General features: G+C 34.8%; 1 protein-coding gene across 5 annotated transcripts in view; it reads left to right on the forward strand.

The window, feature by feature from the left end:
- Window positions 1–14,592, forward strand: part of dgo (ankyrin repeat domain containing protein 6 diego) — a 68,488-nt gene that overhangs the window by 49,452 nt on the left and 4,444 nt on the right. For 3 of the 5 annotated variants that reach the window (XM_081978436.1, XM_081978755.1, XM_081978590.1), the window contains exons 2-4: window positions 10,464–10,824; window positions 12,304–12,576; window positions 12,636–12,921. In XM_081978436.1, coding sequence (XP_081834562.1) covers window positions 10,498–10,824; window positions 12,304–12,576; window positions 12,636–12,921 — 886 coding nt within the window. In that variant the 5' untranslated portion in view covers window positions 10,464–10,497. Of the gene's footprint in view, window positions 1–7,816; window positions 7,837–10,463; window positions 10,825–12,303; window positions 12,577–12,635; window positions 12,922–14,592 lie in introns of those variants that run through there. The other 2 variants (XM_081978675.1, XM_081978497.1) reach the window with 2 other exon arrangements.

The raw sequence follows: 14,592 nt of genomic DNA on the forward strand, positions 1-14,592 counted from the left end.
TGAAAACAGCCTTAAAACACCAAAAACAGTCTAGTTTAGTAAGAAATACCCGAATTTTTAGCACTGAGGTGTCTAGAAGTCGATTTAATAGTGACAAAGCTTCGAATGCCATTTTAAGTCTATGAAGAATGTAAAAATTGTTTTTTAAGTTTGCTATGTCAATAACTTGGTGAAGATAGTCTTGAAACTCGATTTTCCAAGCTGAAAGCAGTTTTGAAACACTAAAAATAGTCCAGAATTCGAAGAAAATGAAAAGCGAAGTAAAAAGCACGAAAAGTTCGTTTTCAAGACAATTTTCATGAATCTAATGTTAATGTCCTGCATCTAAGACTATTTTCAAGACTAAAATATTGAAATTTGCCTTCAAATTATGAAAACTTACTTCAAATGCAAATTTTAAGCTTCTGATGTCACTTTTCATTAGTTCAGTCACATTTTGCGGTTCAAGTCAATTTTTAAGGTTTAAATGTATGAATTTGTAGTAACAAATTCTTGAAAAAGTAGTTTTTACGTCTACAAGTCAATTTTTAGTATTAAAGTCTCTCGATTTGCATGAAAACTGGTTACAAACACAATTTTTAAGCTTCTGAAATTTTTATCTTTTCTAATTCAATTTTCAAAACTAAAGTCTTTTAGTTTGGGTGGACACTATGAAAACTGGCTACAATAATATTTTTTAAACTTCTTAAGTGAATTTTCCGTTTCCAAGACAATTTTTAAGTTGGGTTGGGTTAGTTTTGGGTCTTTGACTGTAATAACGTGTAATAAAGTGCTTGTTCCAAATTTGATCAATATTGCTCCAACGCAACGGTTTGACAGTTATGACAAAAAAAACGATTTTTAAACAGAAATTTGAAGGGCTTGTTTTTTTCCTTAGGAGGCACTTTTCAGGAAAATGACATAATGAATGTCAACTTATTTTTTAATTGGCTATGGATGAGTGAATTATTGACATTTAAAACTGGACCACCCTGTATAACAACCACAACAAAATGCAAATTAGTAAACACCCTCGTTTTTCCAATTGCGCTATACGCAGCAGAATCGTGAACCTTAAAGGCCACAGACATGGCCAAGTTGGACGCGTTTGAAATGTGGGTCTGGAGAAGACTACTGAGGTTTCTCTGGACAGACCGCAGAAGTAACGTATCCATACTCGAAGAACTTAACATCCAAGTCAGGAATCCAAGAAGGAAAGATGACAATCTCGAAAAAACTTATGGTCCAAGGGAAGGTAGAGGGAACACGACCTAGAGGACATTCTCCAAAACGATGGCTGGACCAGGTGAAGCAGTTTACAGGAAATTCTTTCCAGGACAGCATTAAAAGCACGTCGGATAGAGAGGAATGGAAGAAAACTGCTAAAAACACACACAACATGAGACTAACATAGGATCACACTTCAAACATGAAGCTAACGACTAGAAAGAGAGTCAAATCTGTCTTAAGAAGTTAAAATCAAAGCAAATGATGGCAACGTCATCAGTGTTATTTACTATTTTGTCTACAGCATATTAAAATACATACTAATAAAGAAAAAAAAGATGAAAATACAAATGTTGTATTGCATTTTGTTCTGTTATACAGAAAAGCAAACAAAACAAAATTAAATGATTTTTATTTGATTTTAAGAATTTATATTGCTTTGATCGTTTTCTGTTTTATACGTTTCCATTACATTAATTCATTCTTTGATAATAAATATCGGACAATAAAACCATTTTAAGTTACCCCCAATTTGTAACTTGAGTAAACTCAGACGTGTTCATTTGTTTAAACAAAATATCGCATGGTATATCGCGTAGAGCGCTAAAAGCGAACATAACTCTTCAGGCAATGTCCACGTAAATCAAGTTGGACCGAACAGAAAAAAGTAAACGGTTTATTTCTCTTGTGTGTCAGTCCCACTCAGGGGCACAATGATCGGGGCATATCTTATTGGTACTCGAGCAGTTCACTTCCGCTGCATTGATAATGACCGTAAATTAATATCCATTTTTCTCGCAAACCGCCAACGACAAACGTCCACAATCGAACATTCAGTACCACTAAACGGACTATAGAATCGGCTCAGACCGAAGGTGAATCGCCTCAGTATTGTGTAATGACCTTTAAATGCGATTTGTACGGTTTAATAGAGACGTTTAAATCGCAACAAAATGGCACATGGCTCTGGGCTACACCTTTTAAATTGCCTCATTGCATTCTTTCTGTAATTTTCTCATGTTTTTCGTTTCGGATCTCATTAGTTCCAACTTATAATATTCGAGACTTGATGCGGAATGTTTATAGTTCGTTAATGCCGGAACGTCTAATTATGCAAATGTCGACGCGTGGAATTTAATTGCGGTTACTGGATTTCCTTACTTCTGGGTTGTCACATTTTCAAACGCAAATAGAGAGCCGCGAGCATTGAAAAGTTAAATAATGCTTCAGGTGAATGTATAGGAAAAATAACTTGTTCAAAAGGAAATAGGAACTTGTAGATGTCTTTTTGTTGGGTGGACGGAATAGGAAGGTATTATTACGTCCAGGCGCATGTAAGTGGTAACATTCCGTAATCTGATTAAGTGTTACCTGTTATTAATGCTAACGTAATTAGGCAGTCACTTTGCTTTTTGTTAGTTAACGAGAGAGATGATGCTCTTATATCTGATTACCATCCGGAGAATTGTTTTGAAATCTTTTTTTCAAATTTGTTAGAAAGAAAGCCAATTTTTGATAATTTCTGTAACGTTATTATTAGATCAAGTTAAACGCCTGTTATTCTGATATATCTAATTTAGTAAAAGAACGCAGCTGGATCGAATATTTTACGCACACTGAGGTAAAATAGTAATTGATTCTAAATGCCAATATACAGGGTGGTCCAGTTTTAAGTATCAATAATTCACCATTCGATAGCCAATCAAAAAATAAGTTGACTTGCATTCTGGAATTTTTCTGAAAAACGTTTCTTAAGGAACCTACAGTCCTTCAAATTTCAATTTAAAAAATCGTTTTATAGTGTAAAACTGAACATTCAAGACTTGTGAGAGTCCAAATTTGTACCGAATAGTCTAAAAACTTGCTATTTACTACTAGGAATAGTCTTATAATTTGTTTTTCAAACTGCCATCCTGGTCGAGTGTCTGAAACTGGATTTCAAGAACTCAAAACAGTCCGGAAATCAAGTTGACTTTTAAAGCTATAACTTAGTTTACTAGGACTAAAGAGAGTTCAAAAGTTTATTTTCAGGACTTCAATTGGTGTACAACTCAATTTTCTGAACTGGAACAAGTCTAGAAGTAAATTAAATTTTCGATCTATTTCATTTCTAAAAATTAATTCTCAAGACTAATATAGTAGCATTTGATACCAAAATTTTTTACTTTTATTACTGAAGAAACTTGACTTTTGAAAAGTCAAAAAATGTTTAGCACTGAGGTGTCTAGAAGTCGATTTAATAGTGACATAGCTTGGAATGCCATTTTAAGTCTATGAAGAATGTGAAAATTGTTTTTAAGTTTGCTGTGTCAATAACTTGGTAAAGATAATCTTGAAACTCGATTTTCCAAGCTGAAAGCAGTTTTGAAACACTAAAAATAGTCCAGAATTCGAAGAAAATGAAAAGCAAAGTAAAAAGCACGAAAAGTTCGTTTTCAAGACAATTTTCATGAATCTAATGTCAATGTCCTGCATCTAAGACTATTTTCAAGACTAAAATATTGAAATTTGTCTTCAAATTATGAAAACTTACTTCAAATGCAAATTTTAAGCTTCTGATGTCACTTTTCATTAGTTCAGTCACATTTTGGGGTTTAAGTCAATTTTTAAGGTTATAGTAACAAATTCTTGAAAAAGTAGTTTTTATGTCTACAAGTCAATTTTTAGTATTAAAGTCTCTCGATTTGCATGAAAACTGGTTACAAACACAATTTTTAAGCTTCTGAAATGTTTATCTTTTCTAATTCAATTTTCAAAACTAAAGTTATTTAGTTTGCCTGGAAACTATGAAAACTGGCTACAATAATATTTTTTAAACTTCTTAAGTGAATTTTCCGTTTCCAAGACAATTTTGAGTTGGGTTGAGTTAGTTTTGGGTCTTTGACCGTAATAACGTGTAATAAAGTGCTTGTTCCAAATTTGATCAATATGGCTCCAACGGTCTGACAGTTATGACAAAAAAAAAACGATTTTTAAACAGAAATTTGAAAGACTGTATTTTCCTTAGGAAGCACTTTTCAGGAAAATGACATAATGCCTGTCAACTTATTTTTTAATTGGCTATGGACGGGTGAATTATTGACATTTAAAACTGGACCACCCTGTATACAACATGGTGATGCTTAGATTTTTTAACTTGGTCAAGTTTCAATCAGTTTACCAGGTTGGTGAAGGATTGTCAAATTAACCAAATGCCTAATAACGTTCAATTCAGAAAACTTAAATTAAAATTATAAAAATAAGCCATATTTTAATTAAGATAAGGCTTTTAAAGAAAATCTATGGTAGAAATGCTGCGAAGTGAATGCCACTAATCATTTGTGTAAATGATGTTAGTAGACATAATGTATAATATGTTATTCAGAATAGTGTCAATTTTTTTGTATATTAAGGACAGTATTTACCATAGTTCAGTTGAGCCTGTCTTCAAATTGGAACCGTTTGGTAAATCAAACGTATCTACCAGGTTATTGTTAAGTGTGTTGGTGCTTGATTGCCTTTTATCGCTTTATGCTCCATTAAATGCGTAATTAATTAGTATTTTAATCAATTTAATTCAAATGACTATGTTTAGTTAACAAGCGAATGGATTTACAACCATTTGGTAACTTTAATTGCCAATTGTGACTTTGTTCCAATTAACCAGTTATTTAAATAAGTTGGTCGAAATCAAGTAAATACTTGCCTTCTCCAAATTAGTGTGGTGTAGATGTGACAGAAATTAGTATTTTTTTTTAGTTTTTGCAATTTGATACTAAAACAATTTTATAACAAAAACTTACATCACATCTTTTTTGGAACATTGTACATTTAGTCTATACAACAATATTCTTTCTGGGTAATACAAAATAGTAAAAAACATTATCTTGTGAGTATTAAAACTTGTACAGAGACCAGTTTTTTCAGAACATAACTCCCTGACACTGGAAATAATGCGTTAAAAACAAACGTAGATGGATGTGAATATGCTGGGCTCGTATAGCAAGCCCGCCTGTTGCTCATGTTTTTCCGTTCATTTTAATGGAACCCTCTTTGTATCTGTTACTGGGCATAATTAATTAGCAGACCTTTTGTCCGTATTAATTACCATAACCTTGGTCTTCAACTACGATGGCGATTACACGAACATTTATTAATAATGCTCTGAAACGCAAGATTAGATAGGAAATTTGTTATTGTTGGCTTGGTACCGTTGAGTTTAGACTGTTCTTGGTACCGTTTTAGTTCAATACTGGCTATCATAATGATGGCCATTGGAAGTATTGTAGTTTAATTCACTGGAAAGGAAACAACCATTAGAGCATTAGTCTTCTGTGGCTGTTTGTATTTAAATGTTAGTCAAATGCTGATCTGATTAACTAATCTTTGGTTTCTATTCAACCATATTTTGTTCTAAAGCGATATACATGGGTGGGTGAGTGGTTTCGCCTTGATGTAAAATGTGAAACCTAACAAGACTCAACTAACCAAAACATATAGAAGGTTCAATGACGTAACAAGCATAATCATATGCGTATAAGAGCCTAATTTAGTAAAATGATGCCGAAACAATTTTTCGGCTCATTGGCCGATGGGATTTCCGCGAGGGCCTGGCCTTAATGGCGTAATGTGGGCTCAAACACCAATAAAACCATATAAGAAGCGGATTATAATTTTGTTGCTATCAAGTTTTCAATCTCTATTACGACCCTGCGGCCATACTTTTTTCTCTTTCGTCGTCGTTGCTTCGCTTGAATGATGTGTTCGTGAGTTGTTGAACGGTATTGAATCCAGATTAGATGAACGGTTTAGGAACAGTTTTGAATAAAAATCGATGACAACCAAATGAGACAATAGAAGAATCATTGTGTAAGTTTCCTGTTTGAAGCGATCATAGCAGGATAAATGTGTTAGATAATGGTCACATAATCAAATGGAAGTAGTATTCTAGATAAAAAAATATTTTTATGATGCATGTATGTAAGTAAGTCTTATGATAATGCACAACAGCTGCAACAACTACTTTAGAGTTCTCTCTGTTTAAATAAACTTTTCTGTAACTTCTTCTCAAATACTACTTTGTGTTTGTTCATTCTATTTCCGTGAGCGACTGTTCATTAAAGCAGTCATAAAGCCTGCGATGGCTAAAGTATCTCGCCTAGTCTGCTTTTTCTTAGTAGAGAAAATAATAATGACTTAACCTGTTCCACTATGCACATTTGCCACATTTTTGCTTTACATGACAGCATTTTGTCGGCTGCCACAATTTAACTATCGCAAGGCTAATTAACCACAGGATGGCGTTCATAAACCATCCAATCAAACATTACGCAATTTTTTCACAAAGCGTTTTTGACGAAAGTAATGGTAGTTAACTACTCCTCAGCTTATACGATCAATATTTAAGGCAACTGTAACAGGTTTACGAGCCGCAATATCAATTTCTCCTTTTAAACTGGAGCCGCGTGTTTGTGATGCACGTCAATCATACCGGAATTGCCAAAACCAACAATTGATCGGAAAAACTGGCCATTTCTCGGTTTTAAATATTTAGTATACGCCACTTTGATATATTAGAGCACAGTGCAATATCGTGTAACACAATCAGGCTGTTTCTATTGTCATAAAATGGATTTCAAGTATTTTCTAAGTTACGTTTGCTTTTACCCAGATAACATAATGTGGTAACGCAAAGCCTTATCCCCCAAACACCAAAAGGGAGGCTGAACTAGTTTCGGGGGGTATAGTATGATGCTTTATAGTATAATTAATTAATTTATGTTTCATTTATACATTATGAATAAATAATATCTTGGAAACGGTGTAGATTATAGTGTTCATAACAACCAGAGGGCATTAAAGCCGGGCGTTATCATAACGCTTTGGCAATATTAGCATTGGCATTTTTTATCTTCCATGCCATAAAAACTACGTATTTCCTATCCTAGGATGTTCTTGACTTTTAGGTATTACGTCCGTGTAACGTATACTATTTTTTTTCAAGCGGCATGTTATACTGGGTACTATCACCCATTTCGGCAATTTAGGTCGCTTTATGGCTTCATTGAAACTTTATTTGACAATACAACAACGCAATTAAAGTATTAGTACAAGGTGTTTGAATTTTGAATTAGTGTGCCATGGACATCACGATTTTTGACAGATGACACAGTGAAAGCGTAATAAGGTAAACATAGGATGTGTATCGTTTTCTAGCCAGGTTAACCGATTAATTCGGACTGGTAAATATACATATATAACGGTAACTGAAAAAAATATCATTCTCATAGAACAACGGAGATTTGAAACCAGAAAACCAGAGCAAATGACCGAGAGCATTTTTGAAAGCTTATTTTCAAGAACCGCCTTCCCTGTAAATTCGGAGCGCGTAACCGTAATCGACAGATGACGCTAGACAGCCATGATACGCCCTCTGTTAGACAACTTTGGAAATAGCTTCGTGTTGTTATCGTATTAGCCGTGTTGTGTCAATCAGTTTTTGTCTTTTTGTGTCAGTCCGTTTGTTTATTATGCTGATTTTGTATTTGATCACAAATTTAGCCCTGACACCTTCAGGAAAACTGTATTTCAGAATAAGAACATGAAAGGATTGTATTGCAGAGCCAAGCCTGACAAGCCAATCAAAGCAAAGTAAGTGTTGCATTAATTTCATCTGCTTTTTTCTAAATGCAACAACGCTTTTAGTCTGGATCAAGTTCTGGACATTATTTTTTTACCTCCTAGGATATGAAATAGCCTTTCTACGCCGGTAGTACAGGTACACAATAGGCTAATAAACTTTCGTTACCTTTTGCTGCATTTTCTGTTATATTTTCTAAAATTTCGTCCAGGTTTTGCCAGCAGCATTCAGTTAGAATAAACACTAAACAACATCTAAACTAAACATCTAAACAATTCCAGAAACAGCAAATAATTGCCGAATTAGGTGAAACGTAAAAGATTGTATGCACCACAGGCGTTAGGGAGAGTATAATGTCCATCACATTATGTTCTCACCAACTCCCTTACTAGTACATAAAAAGCTGTAATCTATATTGTTAGCCATTATGGTCGTAATTTTAAGGTTTTTTTTTCTCCAAATTGGTTTTGTTAGCCCCTAAAAAGTTTTTTCCCGTACCTATATTTAAAACCTGGGTTTTGCTGTCTCCCCCATGTAAAAAGACAAAGCCCCCCTTTTACCATATTATAAGCTCTTAATGAGTATTTCTGTACCCGAAACTAGTTGAGTCTCCCTTTATTTACCTTTTGGGGGTTAATAAAAGTTTTATGGAAAAGGTTTTCCATAAAACATTTTTGTGTTACTTTCCTTGAAATTTGCTTTCAACTCCCCTTTGAGATAATAGACTTCTTTCTATTTCGCTTTATAAATTAGTAAAATCGACCTTTGAAGAGGTGTCCAGAGATGATGAGTTACAGTACAACAACTCCCCAATATCTCGAAATATATCCATACAGATATATGACAGTCTTTATTAAAGTGTTCCTCAAATTAATTTATCAGTGTTAATTCATATTGTGGATAAAACCAGTCAAATACACGGTGATAACTGTGCTTATATCTGCTTAAAACAAATAAACATCTTTTTATATAATCCAGAATTACGACTTGAATTAGCCGTATTTAATGTTAACAAAAAGATCTTGAGTGTACATTATCCGAACAATATTTTGGCAATACTACACACACAGTACACATGCCAGCATTGGAGATTCAACCAATTTTTACTTGTAATTGGCCAAAAGAACAGGTCGTAAATTCGTCCATTACGTCGACATATTTATATTTTAATGTCTTTTAGCATAATTGCTTTTAAGAAATGTCCTGTAATTTTTGAGTACGAATTGTGTGTAATAATGTTTTACTGGTTTTTTTAATGTATTGCGATCGTTTGAACTGTTGCCATTTGGAATAAGCATTACATGGTTGAGTTGCTTTTAAAATATTACTATTATTAATTCGATTTAACAACAAACAAAAACAATTAATCAGGTTATTAACTAGACGTTTTTCAGTCGCATTTAGAAATCTGATTTGAACTAAAAATGTTTCTTCACCATGATAAGTCTATAGTTGCGATATTCAAACAGGTTTTTATGCCAACACTTTTTCTATACTTATAATTTCAAAATTATATCGAACAGAGAAAAACTAAGATAATGACGTAACTGTTTGCATCTACAGTTAAGAGCACTTTTAGACTTTAAAGATAAAATCCAACTCTATAAACAAAATAAATTCTAGTGATATTATGTTTACTTTGAGTTTAGTGCTGGATAAAAAGATCATCGATTCCGAGATCACAATCGCTAATCTGGTGTAAATCAAAATTTGTCGGTCTGGACGACAGCTTAAAAATGAATTAAACAGTCGACGACAGCGATCTTTAGAAGTTTCCCAAATAACTCAATTTTAAACCCACATTCAAACTATAAGCAACAGTCATCTAAGAAAATGACTACAAAAATATGAGTTGTTGATTGAAATCTGGACTCTTTATTAGCGTCAGGCTCGTCTCGAAAGTGGAATTATTTGGATTTCTTTAATTATACAACAATCGTTTGACTTGTGTAGATCATTGAACGAGAAAATTGCGTTTAAACAAGGCCACAAACAATACGCGGTGTATATTTAGACTGGTCTCTCTGTGTTTTCCATTATTTGTTGATGCGCAAATGCATTTTCATGGTCAATGAAGTTTCATGCCAATTTTTATCGATCGAAATTAAACACATTGTGTAAAACATCATTACTTCGTGCACATTTTTGGCTTTTGATCTCTCAATATAACTTATTATAATGTTAAAACAGATTCATTTCAATTGGAATCCCACTCGGTTATTACTTGTGGGACATTTCAAGTTTATTTTCGTACACCCATGTACACACACACGCAATGGGAGGAGTCTTTTTATTAGTCCAAATGGCGTTGCATTCATTGTTGTGAAACGTTAGCCAGAATTTTTTATAAATAAAATTAGATTTGGTAATGTGGCACAGCCGTGATATTTGCCAATGCTTTAATCCAGATCATAGATTTGGAAAGTTGTTAATTTATTGAGTTTTAGGCTAAAAGTTGTCAGATTGAAAAATAAATGTTGAAAAGTTTTTGTGTCCCTATGCATTGTTAAAAGTAAGACTTGTACTATCTAAAACCTAGCTTTAGAACAATTACACAGTTTGATCAATCAAAAATTTATACAATACAACAAATTAATAAAATTGAGAATAGAAACCATTTTCTTTTTTTATGTTTCAGATAGAATGTCGAATGGCTCCACTATCGCAGCATCATGAGCTCCCCGATAGGGGAGCCGGGGGCGGCAGTGAGAGCCGCCGCCGCATCGGGCGATTGCGCAACGTTGACGCGGCTTTTACCCGCCCGCGGACCGGCTCGATTTACTCGCGATTCATTAGGACGCACCGCCATCCATGTGGCCGCCTCAAATGGACGGGTGGCGGCGCTGCGAATGCTACTGGCGATCGCCGCCCCCCAAGAGGTAGATGCGCGCGATGGTGCTGGCTGCACGGCCTTGCAAAGGGCTGCCGCCGACGGTCACGAGGAAGTTGCTAGAGCTTTGTTAGCAAAGGGAGCCCGTGTGGATATCGCGGACACAATAGTGAGTATAGTTATTCATATAATGCCAGGTTATCACTTTTTATTAAACTATTGCAAATTTGTAATTTCGTTTATATACAGGTGTGGTAAATCCAAACCGACCATAGGAAAACCGTGTAACTGACAGAGAAACGTAGATAATTGCATGCGCGGGACAAAGACAGAAAACGAAAAAAATATCAAGTAGGCCATATTTTCAGCGCGCTGTTGCCCAAATCCAGCACCGGCGACAAAATTAATTTTGTTCTTGGATTATTCCATGGAAAACATTATAAATCTAGATCTCCATCTTAAATAGGAGGCCATGAAGACACAAAATTTGACATTTGATTAAAAGCTATTTCAAATATCCAAAATAATAATCCAAGAACAAAATTAATTTTGTCGACGGTGCTGGATTTTGGCAATAGCGCGCTGAAAATATGGCCTACTTGATATTTTTTTCGTTTTCTTTCTTTGTCCGGCACATGCATTTATCTATGTTTCTCTGTCCGTTACACGGTTTTCCTATGGTCGGTTTTGGATTTACCACACCTGTATTATATTACTTTTTCTTTCACTCTCGACTAATCTAACCTAACCTAAACTCAGCAGTTAGCTTTGCACTTTTTTGTGGTTTTGCCTTAAACACTAATATCAGCTTTAATGCAACAACTTCTACAAAGTTAATAATTAACTGTTCTGCAGACGGTTTTGCACCGACCATTATGACTACGTTCCTTTTGACGTTCCATGGAGTATGTAGAGCGAATTTGATGTCATTTCACAGTTGCTCAAAATAGGCTTTTAATAATCTTATTAAAAGCACTTTAAAAGTAAAATTAATAGTTATTTAACCAACGAGTGTATTAATGAAAGCGATTAATATAAGAGTTGGTTACAACATTTTTCCGTCGACTGCAATTAATAATAAATGTTTATTATTCTAAAAAGCTTGAAAAAAACTAATTGTCAGTTGTGTAGGCAATACGGCAAACCGAAATCATAGGCACCCTTGACAATGACAGTGACAGTTGGTTCTGTCGTTAATGGTGGATGTCAACTGAATAATATGCGTCTATTTCTCTCTGTTTAATACAAATAAAGTAGAATGGAACTATACTATGAGGCGTATTTGGTTGCCTTTGATAAATTCGTGCATTAAAGTAAAACAATTGAAAAATCATGCATTAATGGGACTCATTAATGAACGATTTTGTATCCGTTATCGTCCATTAAAAAAGCTGTTAATACGTGGTCGACAGAAAACGTACTTTATCGCACTAGATCGGAAAAGTGCTACTTCCGCCATGAAAAATCGTGTGGCAAAGTACACTTTTTTACACACACCAGATTACACAAAGATTTGGCTCGTCTGCATTACAGTATTTCTATTTAACTTACATGTGTAAAAAAAAACAGGACAAAAAACGTTCCATAATCTATTAACAAAAATAACATTATCAAAGATTAATAATAATCTAAATGAGTTGCCTTTCAGCATGCCAACAGTGCCTTACACGAGTGTGCCTGGAAAGGCTACAGCCGCACCGTACGTCTGTTGGCGGCTGCGGGGGCCCCTTTAAGCGCCAACAACGCCGGGGGTTTTGCCCCTCTTCATTTAGCGTGCCAGAACGGACACAATCAATCCTGTCGGGAACTGCTTTTGGCCGGAGCGGATCCCGATTTACGAAACGGATATGGGGACACCGCTTTACACACCGCTGCCCGATACGGACATGCTGGTGTCACTAGGATTCTTATATCTGCCAAGGTAGGATTTCATTCAAATTGTTGTTTTCGGCGAAAATTGATGCTACTTCATAATTGTAGTGTAAAATTTCGGAAAGAAACAAGAACGGAGACACTGCCTTGCACATATCTGCAGCAATGGGACGTAGAAAATTGACTAGGATTCTTCTGGAAGCGGGTTGCGACAAAACAATCAGGAATAAACAGGCTGAAACCGCCAGAGATATCGCTCTGCGGAAAGACTTGGGGGAAATCGTTGATATTTTGGAAGACGGCGTCAACAGGGAAGGAAGAAGGAGCAAAAAGGAGAAAAGCAGTAAACGACGGTCGAAAAGCAAAGTTCGGTTTGAAGGCAAAGGATCCAAAGGTGAGTTAGTTATAGCGCAACAAAACCTACCAAATGTTAACTTTTAAGTGACATTGAACACGTTTCTCCGCATCGCTACAACATTGAATTAACTGAACAAACCTAAAGTGAGAAGATGTCAAACATAAAAATGATCGAAAAGTCTTCAGTAACCGGTCGTTTTCCTTATGGCGTTTTGTTAAAACAGTTGGCCAACCATATTTAAGATAAGAATGGTAGGAAAAAGGAATTTCGAGTGTCACTCTACCATGCAAATGGTTCTACCGTTTTTACTGAATGGCTAATATTAATCGCTAATTAATGGTATTGTTCAAATGACAGTACAGTTCAATTGAAGCCGGAAGTAATGACCTGAAGATTGTTTTCTCTCACTCGGATGTGAACATTGAAATAATTAAAACGTCCTTTTATTGGTATAGGTAATTGATTCTTTTTCCCATGACATGACAGAACAGCGCATTTTTGCTTTGGTCGAACGGAAAACACATTAAGAAAAGCGCATTCGGCATCAAAGTAACGGAAACCTTCAGCACGATTCTATGTCGCCAGCATCTAATATTATACTAGTTAAAGCTCCAACTGGTTATAACTTTTCTATGCGTCTAAATGGGTAATTCAATCTCCACGGCTGCATGTAAACTATACGCCAAACATTTCCGCATGATGGCTTTTGATTAATTGCATTCATGTAATAGTGCATAGGAAATATATTAAAACTTATTTCTGAAATATTTAGTAATCATCAATGTTAAAAGTTAGTTGACTTGAAAGTAAGTGTTTCTGCTTGTATGTAGAATCGCCAAATCAAAATTAAGATCAATTTTTAATACTCTGGTAATCAATCGAGTTAGGAAGATTAGTAGTTTTGATACAAATTTTTTCTTTTAACAGTTTAGAGAACAGATTAGGCAATTGTCAACGGTTGAACGAATACAGATATGAATAGACCAATCACAGGCAATTTTGAGCGTGCGATATGAAATAGACCAATTGCAGCTAATCTTGAACGTACACAGAATAATTCTTGTGATTGTCACCCTCACTGACAATTGGCATCAAAACATTGCATTTTGGTTAGGACTTAAAATCCGGTTTGGTTGTCTATACACAGTGGCTTATCAACGTTGCCAGTATTCAGGTTTTAAGATTGTGTTACGTGACCTATTTGATTCAAACTGTAGACTAGTTCACTTAGAATACTAACGAAAGTTGAAATAATGATATACTAAGTTTGTAAACACAAAGTATTTACTAGAAATTATAATACTGCTGAAAAAATAAATAAATCTTTTAAAAGAAAAGGGTTTGAATGAATCATCAAATACTGTTTTGATTTAAGTTAAAGCAGGGGGTACTCACCATCTCTATCCAGTACTCGTTGTTTTTAATCAAATTTCATATAAAATCATTCAAAAAAAGCAACATGTATGATCTATAATTTTTCCAATTCAATTGAAAGCTTTAATTTAGAAATTGACACTGATTGAAATTGTTTTGTCGAACACGTACTTATCTCTAGAAAAATAAACATTCGGACGAGTTTGTATGGTCCCAACAACGCAACTGTCATCGTCTCACCTTCCATTGGAGTAGGACAGGCAAGTTTACGGGAGAACGCTAATTCGACCTGACTATACACGATTCAAATTACTTGAGAAACAACTCTGTTTC

This window comes from Ips typographus, linkage group LG1 (assembly GCF_016097725.1).
Source record: "Ips typographus isolate SLU linkage group LG1, UJ_Ityp_2.0, whole genome shotgun sequence".
NCBI lineage: Eukaryota > Metazoa > Arthropoda > Insecta > Coleoptera > Curculionidae > Ips > Ips typographus.